Source organism: Rattus rattus, chromosome 5 (genome assembly GCF_011064425.1).
Source record: "Rattus rattus isolate New Zealand chromosome 5, Rrattus_CSIRO_v1, whole genome shotgun sequence".
Classification (NCBI taxonomy): Eukaryota; Metazoa; Chordata; class Mammalia; order Rodentia; family Muridae; genus Rattus; species Rattus rattus.
In genome coordinates this window covers 43,018,079-43,033,988 of record NC_046158.1, presented here as the reverse complement: position 1 = coordinate 43,033,988, position 15,910 = coordinate 43,018,079, and the positions used below count along the sequence as shown (strand labels likewise).

At 39.3% G+C, this 15,910-nt stretch overlaps 1 protein-coding gene across 4 annotated transcripts in view; it reads left to right on the top strand.

Annotated features, from left to right (window-relative positions):
• The window catches only part of Scn3a (sodium voltage-gated channel alpha subunit 3), a 109,196-nt gene that overhangs the window by 26,229 nt on the left and 67,057 nt on the right, over positions 1–15,910 (top strand). For 3 of the 4 annotated variants that reach the window (XM_032903406.1, XM_032903405.1, XM_032903404.1), the window contains exons 2-7: positions 3,794–4,107; positions 9,530–9,648; positions 10,941–11,030; positions 13,399–13,527; positions 14,359–14,450; positions 15,271–15,543. In XM_032903406.1, coding sequence (XP_032759297.1) covers positions 3,844–4,107; positions 9,530–9,648; positions 10,941–11,030; positions 13,399–13,527; positions 14,359–14,450; positions 15,271–15,543 — 967 coding nt within the window. In that variant the 5' untranslated portion in view covers positions 3,794–3,843. Of the gene's footprint in view, positions 1–3,793; positions 4,108–9,529; positions 9,649–10,940; positions 11,031–13,398; positions 13,528–13,719; positions 14,269–14,358; positions 14,451–15,270; positions 15,544–15,910 lie in introns of those variants that run through there. The other variant, XM_032903407.1, reaches the window with a different exon arrangement.

Sequence of the window (15,910 nt, the reverse complement as noted above, 5' to 3'; positions counted from 1 at the left end):
CAAGAGGATCAACTCTTTGCATTTCTTTTATCTTTTCTGTCCTGAAAAAAATAGCTCTGGAGACAACATGGTATATTAAATGAATGATTTTTAATAAATTATAGTGCACATATACTCGTTAATAATATATGTCCCACATCAAGGTTTCAACAAGAATTAAAATTTAAGTATCTGTTCTAATATGGATATGAACTTATGTAAGAGTTCTGTCATAAGCTCATGATGAACTAGAATGAAGTGGGGAAAAATTTTAAAGAGATCCCCTGAAAGCTGATGGGGTTTTACTATGCAGAAAAAGTGGTGAGAGAAGTTAGCAGCTCCTGGGCTCCCTGAATATGGAAACCTGTCCAAATATTGGCCATTCTCTAATTCCCCTAGTCATGGAAAAGCTGAGAAGAAGGCAGTGGTCTGCTCAGGGAATAGATATCTAAAAATTTCACACACATTTATAATTCCTTTTGCCCAGAAACCAAATTCTTCACTATATACCCTTGTAAGCAAATAAGGTGAATTATTATTTCTTTGGAAGTAAGTATTTATGATTTTCATCACAGTGTCTTGCTCCATATTATTTTATAGAATTCAGAATGAACTGTGGGGAATTTTGAGAGCTTTTCACACGTGACATTTAAAATATAATTTTATTTTGAAAACTGAGACTTAGAAGCTTTCAATAAAATCAGTGTATAACCAGCCATTTTTCTGTGACAAAGTATTGGCACCCAAACAATGAGGTTCTCTTAAAAAATAGTTTTACATTTATTCAGTGTGTGTGCACACACACGCATGTGTGTGCTCGCAACTCTGTGTGGAGGCACCCATAACACTGTACACATGTGGAAAACAGACTTATGATAGTTGTCCTCTCCCTCCACCATGTGCATTCTGGGAATAGAGTCCAGGTTATGAGGCTCTGCCACAGGAACCCTTCTCCACTGAGGCCTCTTGAGTTTCTGCCATACTGCTACGGCTTTGGCAAGGCTAAATGACACACACGGGGTCTCTAAGACTGACTCCACGGGATCCCCGAATGCCCACCCCATATTCAACATTATTTTCTCTCAGTGCCAGCAAGGAAGGCAACATCAGTTCAACATGATGGTCAAATATAAAATCAACTTTATCCCACGAGGAAAGCACTTTTGCTCCTGTGCTGCCTTCCCATTTTAGGAACTGGGATGACCCGTAGGCCCCAAGCTCATGACCAGAGATATGGAACTGGTATATTTTGACTCTGGGAATTAGAAACTAGCAGGAAGCACTGACTTCTATATTTAGAAACACACGACCAAGAGAGGATTCAAAATGGACCGGAGATGACTGGAAGCCTGAGTTCAGTTTTTACAGCCTGCGATCAGTAAAGAGCACAAAGGAAATGGCTAGTTCACGTCTAAGTAAATCAGAGCTGTTATCTCCCTTTCTGACCCATGTGCTACTTGATCTAGAAAAGTAAAACAAAGTAAGCAAAACACCCAGCATCATAAAGCAGGATCTCTTTTTACAAAATTAGTGAAAGAATAACGTTTTGATGGGACTCAGGATGATGGTGGGTTGTTACAATGCTAACCTAAAGACATCTTGGATTGAAAACTATTTTTTTTGAGCGGGTGGGGGAGCGATGACTGGAAGGCATCAGGGGACTAGTAATTCCAGTACAAATTCAATAAAAACAAAGCAACATGATCTGTTCTCTTTACTAAACAGTCCAGATTTTCTCATTGTCTGCCCGCTCAGTATTTCCACACAACAACTTGCCAAGCATCAGAGGGCGGTTTAGGAGTAAACTGCTCCAAGACTAGACAGAATGTGGGAGCTGGTGGGGGCAGGAAGAGAAGGAAATGTCAAAATGTCTTTGATGGTTAGTTCTGCCGCACAAGTGAAGATCCTTCTCGGAGATGTCCGATTGATACATCATGTTTCCTTAGAGTCATAGTTTCTACTTTTCTCTCTGGAGTTTACAGATGGGACTTTTGTGGACGACACAAGTGAAGGAACTGCTACTTCTGTTTTAACATTCTTGTAGCTGTGACAGTTTGTCACACTTCCTGCAGAAGTAATTAGTTTACCTTCCTTGAGGAGTCGAGCCAGGCTCTTCCATCCCTTTGCCTTCTGTCCATCCCTCTCCGGCCCAGTGAGTCTCGTGTCCCTGAACTCTGTAACACTCTCTGCTCTTCTAGAGCCCGGGTCAGTAGTGGCCCCAGCACATCAAGAGCTGGTTTAAAGAAGAATGGCTGACTTGTGAAGAGTCCTGTTAACACAGCAAGGAAAATGGTTGGCAGAGCTGACCATACGTACCTTTAACAAAGTGGTTTTTTTTTTTTTTTTTTTGACTCTAAGGAACTACTTTTAGAAACAATATAAATTGACTCATTTATTTCCAGAAATACTAGAAGTTCAAATTTTCTATTATTCACTTTTTGTAGATGAGGACTGAGACAATAAGGGGCCACAGTAGCCAATATCATACCACCCATAAGCAACAGAGTCGGAGTGCATAACCCAGGGAAGGTTGTCTCAGGATCCATTCTTCAGAGCCTTCCTCTACCTGCAAAGTCCAGTACAACATCAAAGTTGTCTCAAGTACTTGAAAGGCAGTAAACCCAAAGGGGAACTAAATAGAATTTGACCTGCTCAGAAAATGCCTCCAAAGGGTCCAAGGAATGCTAAAAAAAAAAAAAAAAAAAAAAAAAAAAAAAAAAAAAAAGAATTAGCTTAATTAGATAAAGGAAATAGGACTTGGGTGTTGCGGGGAGGGGGCAGTACCTCAATTGTTAAAAGTGCTAGCCCTGTAAACATGAGGATCTGCATTCAGTTCTCAGAACCTGCATAAAAATATCCCGCACAGGGGCACACAATTGCAGTATCAGGGATGCAGACACTGGCGGTTCCCTGGGGCTCAGTGGCTGGCCAGGCTATATCCTATTCAGTACCCAGCCAATGAGAGACTGCCTCAAAGGCGAAGGGTGTTCCTGAGCAGGACACCTAGGTTATCCTCTAGCACCCCCTCCCCCACTCAGGCATATGAGTGTGTGCACATCTGTGTGTTCATATGTATCCACACATGCATGTACACCTGCACATACATGAACAGACATAGATATGCACTAATGTAAATAACAGAAGACATATATGTATTTTAAAAAGATGAGTCTCTTTTTTTCTGGAAGCACTGGCTGTTGCTGAGGTGTTTTTCGGTGACTAAGTTGATGATGCTGGCAACTAGAACATGGTTGGGGTAGTCAAAATTTCTTCCTGGTCTTGCAATGCAATGAATTAGGCATGTATCACAATAACTATATTTTTTCAATACTTCTTTATTTGCGGAGTTAATATATTGTGATGCAGGAAGTGTGGTGAAAAATAGTCTCTTAAACAACTCGACAAGCATTATTTTGCCATTACTGTTTTAAAAAATGTGCACTCTAGTACATTTGGTCTCAGGGTTTCGGAAAAGACTATTTTTAAATGCTTTATTTTTTTTCCTATTCAACCAATATACCCTATGTATTGGGTATAATTTGAAACACGCATACATTGCAAATGGCTAAATTAGTCTAATAAATGTTCAAAACAGGCTTCTGCTCTGTTTATGAAATTTATCATTTAAAATTACCGAAACATTGAAATAAAATACAAATCATATTGAATGTTATTTCACAGTAAAAATTTGTAGTTAATCACCAAAGCAGGACAATATTTTTCCCCCCCAAGCCCATGACTGCAGGGTTTTCTTTCTTGTTCCTCCTCTGTCTCTTGCTTTCCTGACAATCGTGCATGTTTTCCATCCACTTAGGCAATTCTTATGCAAGAAGCTAAACGTAATTAAATGTGCAGGATGAAAAGATGGCCCAGGCACTGCTGGTACCCCCAGGACCTGAGAGCTTCCGCCTTTTCACTCGAGAATCTCTTGCTGCTATCGAAAAGCGTGCTGCAGAAGAGAAAGCCAAGAAACCCAAGAAAGAGCAAGACATTGACGATGAGAACAAACCAAAGCCAAACAGCGACTTGGAAGCTGGGAAGAACCTTCCATTTATCTATGGAGACATTCCTCCAGAGATGGTGTCGGAGCCCCTGGAGGACCTGGACCCCTACTATGTCAGTAAGAAAGTGAGTGCTTACTTTGTGTGGTCAATGCATTCTCAATTAGATGTGCAAACCAGCGGTTTATGTGCACTAGAACATTGCAATTGCTATCTGTTAAATCGTTCACGGCACTCTTCACTGCTACACATCTTGAGGAACAGAAACATTGATAAGAAATAAAGTCTCTGCCACAGGGAAATAAGCATAAACAATTTCTACCAATTCGCAGTATCGAGGTAAATGGGAAAACTTAAATCTGACGGCAAAGATAAGTGTCTGCTATTGCTAATCCATTTAACAGTTTGATAGACAGACAAATCATAGTTATAAGGTGGATGCTATATTTATTTTTTAGTTCAGACTTGGCTTGATGTTTCTGACAATCAGCTGTGTTCTATAAGGCAGAAATCTCCTTATCTCCTTATCTATTCCTATAGACGGGTAATTCATGGAGAGGCTTGTTTCCTGAGACATGCATTTTTGATTGTTTTCCTCCAACTTGGCATATGATTAGGAACTTCTATAGGCTTTATTGAGATTGTGATAGGAGAAATTCTAGACCATCTGCAAATAGTTAAATCATTACCGCAAGGAATGAAATACCGAGATTAGAAGAGAAAACATGGTGATGGTAATAATAGCAAGAATCTCCATGTAATTTAAAGGAACAACTATGACTATGTCTTTCTGATGTTTAAAACGACTACACCGTTCTGCCAGCATTGGTTTCAATAGTTAAACCAGCCTCGTGGCACCCATAGAGAATCTAAATAAAGAATAATATTTTATTCTTTTTACCTAAACGAATACTTTGGCACGTTTTAATCACACTTTATAGCTTACCTTTACAATGAGAAAACAATTTATTGTAAAGCCAAATTAACCCTATTTCAAATTGATGATTTTTGGATTGACAAGTAAACAAAACAACTTTACTTGTCAAAGTAGAACTTTACAAAAGCAATAGTTGAAGACACTGCCTTCTTTAAGTAATGTATGATATGGACTTTTAAGTCCTGGGGATAAGAGATGGCTCAGTGGTTCAGAGCACTCCCTGTTCCTACAGAGGACTGAGGTTTGGTTCACAGCACCCATGTCAGGTGACTCAAGGCTGTCTGTAACGACAAATCCAGCAGATCTGACCCTCTCTCTGTGAATACTCTCACACACTCGTGTGTGTGTGTGTGTGTGTGTGTGTGTGTGTGTACACAAAGACACACACCTAGATAAAAATAAAACAAAGACTAACAAACATTGTAAGTCTTTTTTTTACTAAGTTTAAGAAAGGAAGGCATTCCCTATGCATTCATATGCTTCTCAAATAAACTGTGATATACTACAGAGATGATCAAGAACTATTTGAAATTTAGGAACTCCAATGTTGTAAAGGATGTTTAGCAATAAGATACTTCTCCCAGAGACTAGAAAACTAGACCTCATTTGAGGGGGGAAAAAAGTCTTAACATACACATTTGCAGCCAAGTGTGTTGTGTCATATTTGTAAGTCCAGCACTTGGAAGACAGGGCCTAAAGTATATGTTTTACAAATTATTTTCAAGACACAGGAGTTTGTTTTACCTGGATATAAAATTGGTAACAAACAAACAAACAAAAATCAAAGGAGCCAATCGGTTTGATAGACTTACCAGGGTAGAAAGGGAGAAAATGGAAGGAGATAGGATGGAAAGGGAGATATTACCCAATGGAAGGAGAGCTATAATTTCTTTCATTAGAAGCATTTCATTTCCAGTGACAATATCATCTCTGTATGACAGGGCTACCCTGGGCTACACCCACCATTTGATTAAATAAGCGGTTTGGATCCCATGTTCAACAAGGACTTTCCTGTCCGATTTGTTTTCCCATAGATTTCCTGAGGGAAAAGCACCACTATAATTCTTTCTCTCCGTGAGAATATAACATACCCATTTTCATGTCAATTGATTGGCATCTGATTTTACAGGCCAGGTTCTCAAGTTTGGCTAATGTTCTAGTTTGCTACTGGAAAACAAAAATTGTTCTCTGTGCACGGGAAAGGACAGGCATTGCTCACTGCACACTGGAAACCGGACTTGGATCATAATTCATTGACAGTGACTCTGAACTATCAAGGGAGAAGCCCTGCCTTCGTTTATGAAGTACCTCTGAGCATGAGGATGCAGGTGCTGCTTGCAGAAACGTGATTGGTGACTCACAAATGCTAAAGGGAAAGACAGTGTATGAACTCATAAGAATCTCATCCTAGTAGAAATCCATGCTACTACATGACAACTTGTGTGGAAGATAGCATAGAGCTCGAGGGCTTCGTGTAATGATTTGCTGTCACTGATTAGCGATGTGTCTCAGTGCCTAATATAACTAGATGAGTAAGACCACAGTATATTTTAATAGCATTTAAGTTGGCCAGGTTAACAGCTTAAAAATAGTGGTATGATAATAATAGCTAACATTTGCCGGGCTCACCCTATTCGAGGAACCACTTGAACACTCCAGTTCATCTCATACCAATGAGCCAGTGAAGCAGTTGTTACTGTTAGTCTCAATTTCCAGATGGGAAAGGAAAGCCAAGGCCAATACTTTCACTTACCAAAGTCATGCTCCATCAGTGATAGATCACGGATTGGAGCCGCATCTGGTCAGCTTCTGAGCTCTGGACCACTGGTAACTGCAGTAACAACAAACGTAAAATAAGATGGTCAAGAGTTGGTTGCGCCATCTTTTTAAACACGTTTTGCTGATTCTTTGTGAATTCCGCATATGCAACCCAGTCCCGCGCATCTCCCTGTCCCTTCGTATATACCCTCTGCCCTTGTAGCACTCCCCACCCCGTCTATAAAAACAAAACCAACCAACCAAGCAAAAAATACCTGGCCATGAAAATTGCAGTGTGTCCTGGTGATCACACGGATACGTTTTCCTCCCAAACAGCCTTACTTGTAAATGTTCATTGCTGTGAGTCATTGCTCTGGTTCAAGGCCTCTGCTCCATCATCAACGCTGGATCCTCGTAGGGACTCCTTTCAGATATCCTGTTGTTGCCCTGGGCTGTACCATCTTTTAAAACTCTGTGCTTGATATATTCCATTGAGGTATAAATCTGATGCTGCTTCCAAAAAACTAAGAATTTCAGTGAACGTATTAGTATTTATCCAGGGGGAAAGGACTTAGCACTCCAGATGATAACTGTTGGGACAAATTTCAGTCACAGGGCTTACTGCAATACTGGGGATGAGTACCGAAATCTTTCCGCAGTGCCTCACCGAGGAAAACCAGACTTTAGAGTCGGTGTTACTTCCAGCCATGTCTTATACTCTCGTAAAGTTTTTGGTGTAGGTACATCAGAGTCCCAGACTTCAAACATCTCTTTGTAATTTCTTTCACTTTCCAGATCATTAGAATTTTACTCCTTGCTTCTCAGCCCCTGAGGTATGCGTCGTTACACATTCAGAGTAGGTGCGCCCCGCTCACCAGTCCAGGAGCCACTCGCACCCACAGGCTAACCTTGCAGGAGAAGCAGAGGGCTTCGTGTTTGAAAGGACAGTTCATTCTTGCGTAGTCTATTTTGGGAGATATTTCGAAATACGCCCCCCCGCCCCCCCTTTTAATGTTGCAAGTAGAAATTGCTCTTTCAGGGAAATTGTTTCAAAGTGCATGAGTTAATGCACTTTAAATCATTGGGAACGTTTACACACTATTGCTGCCTCTGATGCCTAAATGGAACTTGATTGCCGCACTGTGAATTCGTGACAGCCCACTAATGCTTCCGTAGTTCAGGGGCAGGCTTCGTGAGGCTCATTGTCACTTGCCCGTAACCCTGACGCTAACAAGGGACAGGTTACTTGCCTTCTTACTAGAATTTATAGAGCTCAGCTCATTGAAAATGGTTAGTTAAGTAACCGTTGGCTCAGTGGTCTGCAACCCAGAAGGGCGGTGAAAGGGTTGCTTGTTGGCCCTGCCCTTTCTGCTCACAGTGTAAACATTCCTGCCTGCCTCTTCAAACAGACCTGTCGCGAGCTGCTGTGAATGTATGGGATATAGCCTTTAGTAAAAGGGTGCAAACATATTATTAAGTAAATCAGTACATACGGCAGATGTCATGAAGGTGAACAGTGCCTTAAAGGCATATTTAATTAGAATAAGTGTTTATTGGCAAAGCACGCTATTAAAACTGTGGGGGGAAAGCAGGTTCTTTGTGCTCAGTCATTTATAAAAGCAACTAACCAGGTTCTCCCACAAATGAATCCTACGTGGAAATTGCTACTTGGTGGTGATTACCAGCAACACGTGAGAGAGCCAGGGCAAAGCAATATGCTAAGAGTGAGTGGCAGGAGAAACAGCTAAGGAATGATCAGAAGACATTGTGATTTATCTGGGAAAATGGAAAGGAGGGGGGGTGATTTGGGTTCTGAGAATGGAAAAAGAGATTGGATAGTAAGGCTGCCTGCATAATTATAATTTACCTAAGCAGAAAGTTGAAAACAAGTAATATCTGCCTATACCCCCAAAACTTAAATATTGACAATTCTGAAAAGCTTCTAGAACTTCCTAGCACGAGGGTCATGATAGGCAGGATAAACTTGAATAGTGAGACCTTTCTACAGGTATAGATAGATAGCTGTCTTCACTGAGTCTATGGCCACGCCCATCACAGCTGGAGGGAGAGATTGACAGGTTCTGCGTGGGACTGACAAGTGGCTTAAATGGCTGGAACAGAGATGACTGTAGTAGTAAAAAATAAAGGATGACCCATCCTGGGAGCCTTGAAAGGTAGCCCTGGGTCTGCATAGCTTAAATGCTATGAGGATGTGTGCTTCAGATCCTAGACTTTTAACCATGGCTTGGCCTTTGAAGTCATGTATTTAAAATTAATTTTCAATGCAGCTGTCTTTCCTCAAGATCCAAGTGGATCCTTGTCAGCACGCAAAAATCAGGTTCTGTAACTTATTTAAATGTCGTAGATCAAGGCAGCTGCTACAGAAATGATGGGAGGCCACCACAAAAATAGGGTTAGAAAGTTTGGAGTTATTAATTTCAATAAATTCAATAATTAACTAATGATACTCATAAAAGATTATTTTAACACTTATATATACCAAATGATCTGAAAAGTCACCAAAGCTGGAGGCATATGGCAAGCCTCAAGTAGAAATGAACCTTGTAAAGTTCTTTAATTTGATTTCTAATCATGTGTAAGGCTATCAGTTTGGATCGACAAGTTTGGAGGCTTAGAGGCAGGTAAGGTAGTAGTCCACTGGGCGTTTGTGTGGCTATTTCTGTAGGGGAGAAACACTTATGCTGGGTCTAGTAAACAAGATACTGGTTATGTTCCAACTGGTCTAAATGAACACATTTGTACAAAAAAAAATCAGGTAAAAAGTTCTTGAGTTGTGTTGTAAATGCCTCAAATAAGCCTGCGTGTCTAATCTCTCTTGTATTTTCTTTTTCAGACTTTTGTAGTGTTGAATAAAGGGAAGGCGATTTTTCGATTCAGCGCCACCTCCGCCCTGTATATTTTAACTCCGCTAAACCCTGTTAGGAAAATTGCCATTAAGATTTTGGTACACTCATATCCTTTTCATGCAAAAATGCCATTTCTAACAGTTGTTTTTAAGTGAGATGCCCTTCTATGCTTTCTATATTTATAAAATTTCTTTGCAGCAAATGGTAACACTGTTAGTTTAAGGGATTGATTTCCATTGGCCATCAGTTGTTCATAAAGTATATAAAGTTTATCATGAAATTATTATCGTGGGTCTAGAAGCAAATATGAAGCATGCTAGCAAGTTTGTCAGTGAACTAACATGCTGTATGGCACAAATGAGAGCAAATCCTTTTTCCCTTTCTCATCCTCAATTAAGTCATTGATTATTGCTGAAGAAACCTAGCCTATTACAGTTATCATAGTGCATTATACTATACAGTATATATAGTTAGTGTCTCTCTATATATTACCAAATGCTCCAACACTCATACCTTATTTGGCTATCCATCCCCAGCAAATTTTACCCCCTTTTCCTTCTCCTCCCTTCCTCTCCTACCACCCCTCCATGTCCTCCATTTCTTTCTTGTTCTCTTCTTTCTGTAAATAAATGTTCATGAAACTGCTGTGTGTCTATGTACTTGGACAAAAATATGTTAAAAAGTCACCAACCTTAAATTCTTTATGGGTCTGCGATGTGACTTCAGTGATACAAAACTAGCCCAGCATGTTCAGGGGCTCAAATTTGATTCCCAGTATGGCATATACAGGTGCAAATTATAATAGTAAAAAAAAATTCATGTTATGGGAAGAATAGGCATAGATTACAATAGATCCTGAAGTAATGACAAAATACGTTTAAAATGGTGTTCAGTAGTGGGCATGTTCTATAGACTTCAAACAGGCTTATAGAAATATATTATCATATGGACACAGGAAACAGGAGAAAACCTTTTGAAAATCCACATGAATTCTCTCACTCTCAAGCTTGATACTGGAAGGTGTTTATATTTTAAAACAAAATGATTTGTCACATGAATTTCTGTGTAGTGAAATCTAAATTGAACAGTGTTCCTACCAATTACCTAATAAGATCATGATACTGCCTTATTAGCACAAAACACACCCCCATAGCATGCTGTAAACTATAAAGAAATGGGTTACATCACTACTGCTTCATAAGAATTCCTAATCAGTTCCTAATCTTTTAGAGAGAATATTAGGTCATAAGGAAGGCTTTGACTTTTCTTATTAACCATGGTCTTAACCCAGCTAAGTAAGATTGATTTCAAAGTAAAATTGTGCTTTTGAATCTTTTGTGTTGGATAGAACTTTGGTGTCTATAATGAATTAGCATTTATTCCTTAACTACAATTTACTTTGTTCAGCATGCTTATCATGTGCACTATTTTGACCAACTGTGTATTTATGACGTTGAGTAATCCTCCCGACTGGACAAAGAATGTAGAGTAAGTAGTAATATGTTCTTAGAATGAAACACACACACACACACACACACACACACACACACACACGCTCAGATTCTCTGGCAATCTCTTTGTGGTAATGGTCTGACTTGTAGCTTCTGCTTTTTGAAGTCATGCTAAACACTTCTGTCTTTGTTCTATAGTTTTGAGAATGACATCCAAGAAAATGACATCAATTTTTATTTTCAGCACTTTCCGAGATTATCATAAAGATTTCCCATCCCATTGTAAGTCACCATTAGTCAACAATTTATATCTTAGCAAAACACCACTTAGAATATTCGAAAATACTTTCTACTAGACATTGTCATAGAGGATCCTGTTCTTAGGTTGAGGCAGCTTCTTCACTGAAAGACCAAGTACCATTTATGACTTATGGTTAACAAAACGGAAACACCAATAAACTTTGATGAAGTTTGAGTCCGTGTAAACTTTTTCCAATAAGACTAAATGAGGCATTTAGGCACCTATAAATTTCATTTAATTTTAATAATATAATATGAAAACCTAAGTAAAGGAGATATTTGGATATGAATCCTATTTATTTATTTATTTGTGTGTGTGTGTGTGTGTGTGTGTGTATGTGTGTATGTATGAGTGTTTTGCCTACCTGTATGTCTATACAACGTGTGCATGTAGTGCCCAAAGAGAACAAAAGAGTGTGTTAAATTCCCTAAACTGGAGTTCAGAATGCAATCTGGGTCCTTTGAGAGACCAGCCATCTGTGTAGCCCTGAATATCTTTTTTTTTTTAAAGTGAAAAGTAGTATCTTTGAGATGTGTATGCTAGTCAAACAGTTTGAGTGTTATAAGACTTTTTGGCTTGGACATTTCAATTAGTTGACTGTACAACTTTTCTAATCAATGACAACTGGTAGAGTTTGTTTTTGTTTTTGCTTTTTTTTTTTGCATTGTAGCAGGAGACAAGCACAATTGTGTTGTCACTGCAAATAAATAAATACAATTTAACAAGTGAAGCCAAACAGAAACGAGTCACCACGGAATCTAAGGAAAAGAAAAGACAGTAAGATTACCCAGCTCTGAGATGAAAACGGGTTACTTCACATAGTTCATAGACATTCAAACTGAAATAAAAGTATCACGTGATAAAAATGCTTCTTAACATTTACCTACTTCATAAGTACTAATTATACTGTCTTCCCCTATAACCTATGGGGCTGGGTAGGGGTGAAGGATGGAGAGAATGTGCTTTGGAAACTAAATATAATGTTTTCTGCAACTTTTTCTTTGTTCCTCCTTATGAGGGAATGTCTCACACAAAAGCATCGCACAAACACCAATTCTAACACTTCACACATAGAACACAATTCTAGACAGTAAAACACAATGACAGTCAAATGTGTCTATGGCTTAGATGACATACTCTGAAAAAAACCCTCAAATTGTGCTTAAAAAAGACATAGAATTTAAAAACAAGTACTCGCCACTATTTTTGGAAGAAAGAGAAATAACTTAAGAAATAACTCTGTTGTCACTCAGAGAAATGGGCTGGAACGCACAAAGGTGGACCACAAACTCAAAGTGTGTTTGTCCCCCCCCCCCCGAATTTGGATTTCAAGCCAATTTAAATAAAAGTAGATTGAAGAATTTAGTATAACTGTGATCTGAGGACTTTAGGCAAACATGGAGGTGAGATCCTTAACAACTGATACATTTTATGTGATCATAAACATATGCGTGAAGGGGACACAGAGACAGATGGGGGGCAGTTTTATCATTCTCTGCCTGACTCTTAAGAATAAGATATAAAATCTACTTCCAGTCCACTCCAATAGCCTTACATGAGCTCAGCCCTTGAAAACTTGGATAGAAATACAAATAATTGAATGCACACTTTGTGGCCTCTCCAAGAAGATACCAACTGTGTGGTTCTTGAAAGTTAAAACCTGGCTAGTTCTTTTCTATTGGGCACTAGCAGTTAGAACCCTGCCCTTATGGGCACAGAATTCGGGAAACTATTCCTCTTTTTAAGAACATCTTCATCAATTCTTTGAGAATTTCACACAGTGTATTTTGATCACATTCGCTCTCCCCAACTCCTCCAAGAATCTGTGGTTCTAAAACGTAAGCAGTTTGTCAACAGTTTTGAAGGACACATTGACGACAAATGTATATTTTCTCTTAAGTTTAGTACTTCATTCAGTCTAATAAGAATAATTAAATTAAGATTCTTAGGTAAGTACAAATAAGAAACTACATGCTATAAAACTAAAGACAAAAACAAAAAAAACAAAAAACAAAAAAACAGAGCTAGCATTTGCCATGCTCACAAAACCATCTCTTTAACGTCTTGTTTCTGGTTGTTAACTTGGCTTGGGTACCTTTCCTAGGTATACGTTCACTGGGATCTATACCTTTGAGTCACTTATAAAGATCTTGGCAAGAGGGTTTTGCTTAGAAGACTTCACCTTCCTCCGTGACCCATGGAACTGGCTGGATTTCAGTGTCATTGTGATGGCGTGAGTAATTTTTTTTTTTTTAAGTCTGGCCAATTCAAAGGAATGAAAAGATGTGCTGTATAAGTCAATTTAAGATGTGTTTTGTTTGTTTCTTTCTTTTTTTTTTTTTTCGGAGCTGGGGACCGAACCCAGGGCCTTGCGCTTCCTAGGCAAGCGCTCTACCACTGAGCTAAATCCCCAACCCCTTTTAAGATGTGTTTTGAATACAGAGCTTTCTTGTTAAGTTAGATCAACTCTATGCCATATACAGTATGACGATATGAGTTAGACTATTAAAAGATAGGTAAGTCTAGCAAATCAGCAACCTATGGAATTACTTTATTGTCCCTTAGTCTTTGAGTGATAAATGGAGTTACTTTCTATCCCATCATATTTTTCTTCATCAAAATCAAGTTACTTATTAACTACAATTTAATAGAAACTACGGTGCCATGATAAATTTCGCAAACAATCGTAATCATGTAATGAAAATTATATTGAAACACAGCTATATTTTTTTTTCCCTTAAAGGCAGCTTTCAGCTTTTGGCATCCTGAGCTTTTGATCAATTCTGTTTGAGTCTCTCAAGGGGCTTTAGATGCCAACCCAGAATTAGTCACTTAAAATGAACTTTGCCAAAACTATCAGTAACTCTGATTTAATCCTACAGGTATGTAACAGAATTTGTAAGCCTAGGCAATGTTTCAGCCCTTCGAACTTTCAGAGTCTTGCGAGCTCTGAAAACTATTTCTGTAATTCCAGGTAAGAAGAAAACGGTGTAAGGTGGTAGGCCCTTATATCTCCAACTTTTCTTGTGTGTTATTGTGTTTGTGTGTGAACTCCCTATTACAGATATGTGACAGAGTTTGTGGACCTGGGCAATGTCTCAGCGCTGAGAACGTTCAGAGTTCTCCGAGCATTGAAAACAATATCAGTCATTCCAGGTGAGAGCTAGGTTAAACACAGAGGCTGACTTTAACCTTACCACATAATGTTGGAATTGCAACCCCTCCGTTCATTGGCCATGGGGCCTTTTGCTCAAGTCTGTCACATTCAAGAATGCCAGACAGTGTTTCAATGTTGGGTCAGCTCCTTTAACATGTTGATAATTTCAACTTTCTCCATAAAGCCAGCCTCTGAGTTTAACAGAAAGTTGCATGAGATATGCACATATCATTGACAAATGTTTCTGTAATCCCTCTCCCGCATTTAAGATGTACGTCTTCTCTCCTGCATTCTGACAAAGCTTTGCTGTCATGCCCTTAACTGACTGTCCTGTATTTTACCATTTGCTCCAGATCTATTTCAAAAATAGATCATTTTTTTCATAAAGGAGAAAAGGCTATAGAGCGGCATGTGTGTGGCATGGGATCCTTATGGCCTTAAAATTCTTTTTGCCTTGTAATTCACTGCTACTTGCAGGCCGGCAGAAAGAATGGGTTGAGAGAAACAGCTTCATGAAACACAAAAATTGAAAGAAGAAGCAATTTCGTATTCCACATGTTTGGGGCAATACTTGATATCACTTGGTATCACAGAACCTAAAGATTTGTGAACATTGGTTCAGAACCCTCTGGCAGCATGGTGTTCACATAGAAGTGATCGGCTTTCCATCTGTTTGCAAATCACGAGACTGTACAAAAAGCTTTTGTGTCCATGTAGCCAAGCAGCCATTCATGGAGGGTGTAGAATGTGTGCATTTATTAAGTAGAACTCTGTTCATATATCGCTCTTCTAAGGTGACATATAGTTCTCTCTTCAAAGGTTTAAAGACCATCGTGGGGGCCCTGATCCAGTCCGTGAAGAAGCTGTCCGACGTCATGATCCTCACTGTGTTCTGTCTCAGTGTCTTTGCTCTAATTGGGCTGCAGCTCTTCATGGGCAACCTGAGGAATAAATGCTTGCAGTGGCCCCCGAGCGATTCTGCTTTTGAAACCAACACTACTTCCTACTTCAATGGCACAATGGATTCAAATGGGACATTTGTTAATGTAACAATGAGCACTTTCAACTGGAAGGATTATATCGCAGATGACAGTAAGATTGGTTGCCACTCTATGTTAACCTTAGGGTTGCCTAGTGAGTTTTCAACTAGACACAATGCAGACTGTGTATCAGCCACTTCCTAGATAGACTTTATTGATGAACCATTGGGAAATGACTAATGTAATCAAACTCTGTTGAATTCTTTAAAAGGTATTGGGGGGGGGTGGATGCACCCGTGCACAACTGCACACATGAAAAGGTCAAGGGGCTTCTGGGAGTCACTTCCCTCCTTCTAATCATGTGAATCCCGGGGATCAAATTCAGGTCACCAAGGTCAAAAAGCAAGCACCATTACCCAGTGAGTCATCTCACCACAAACTCGGCTCTGTCGTTAAAGTAAATAGAATTATTATGGAAC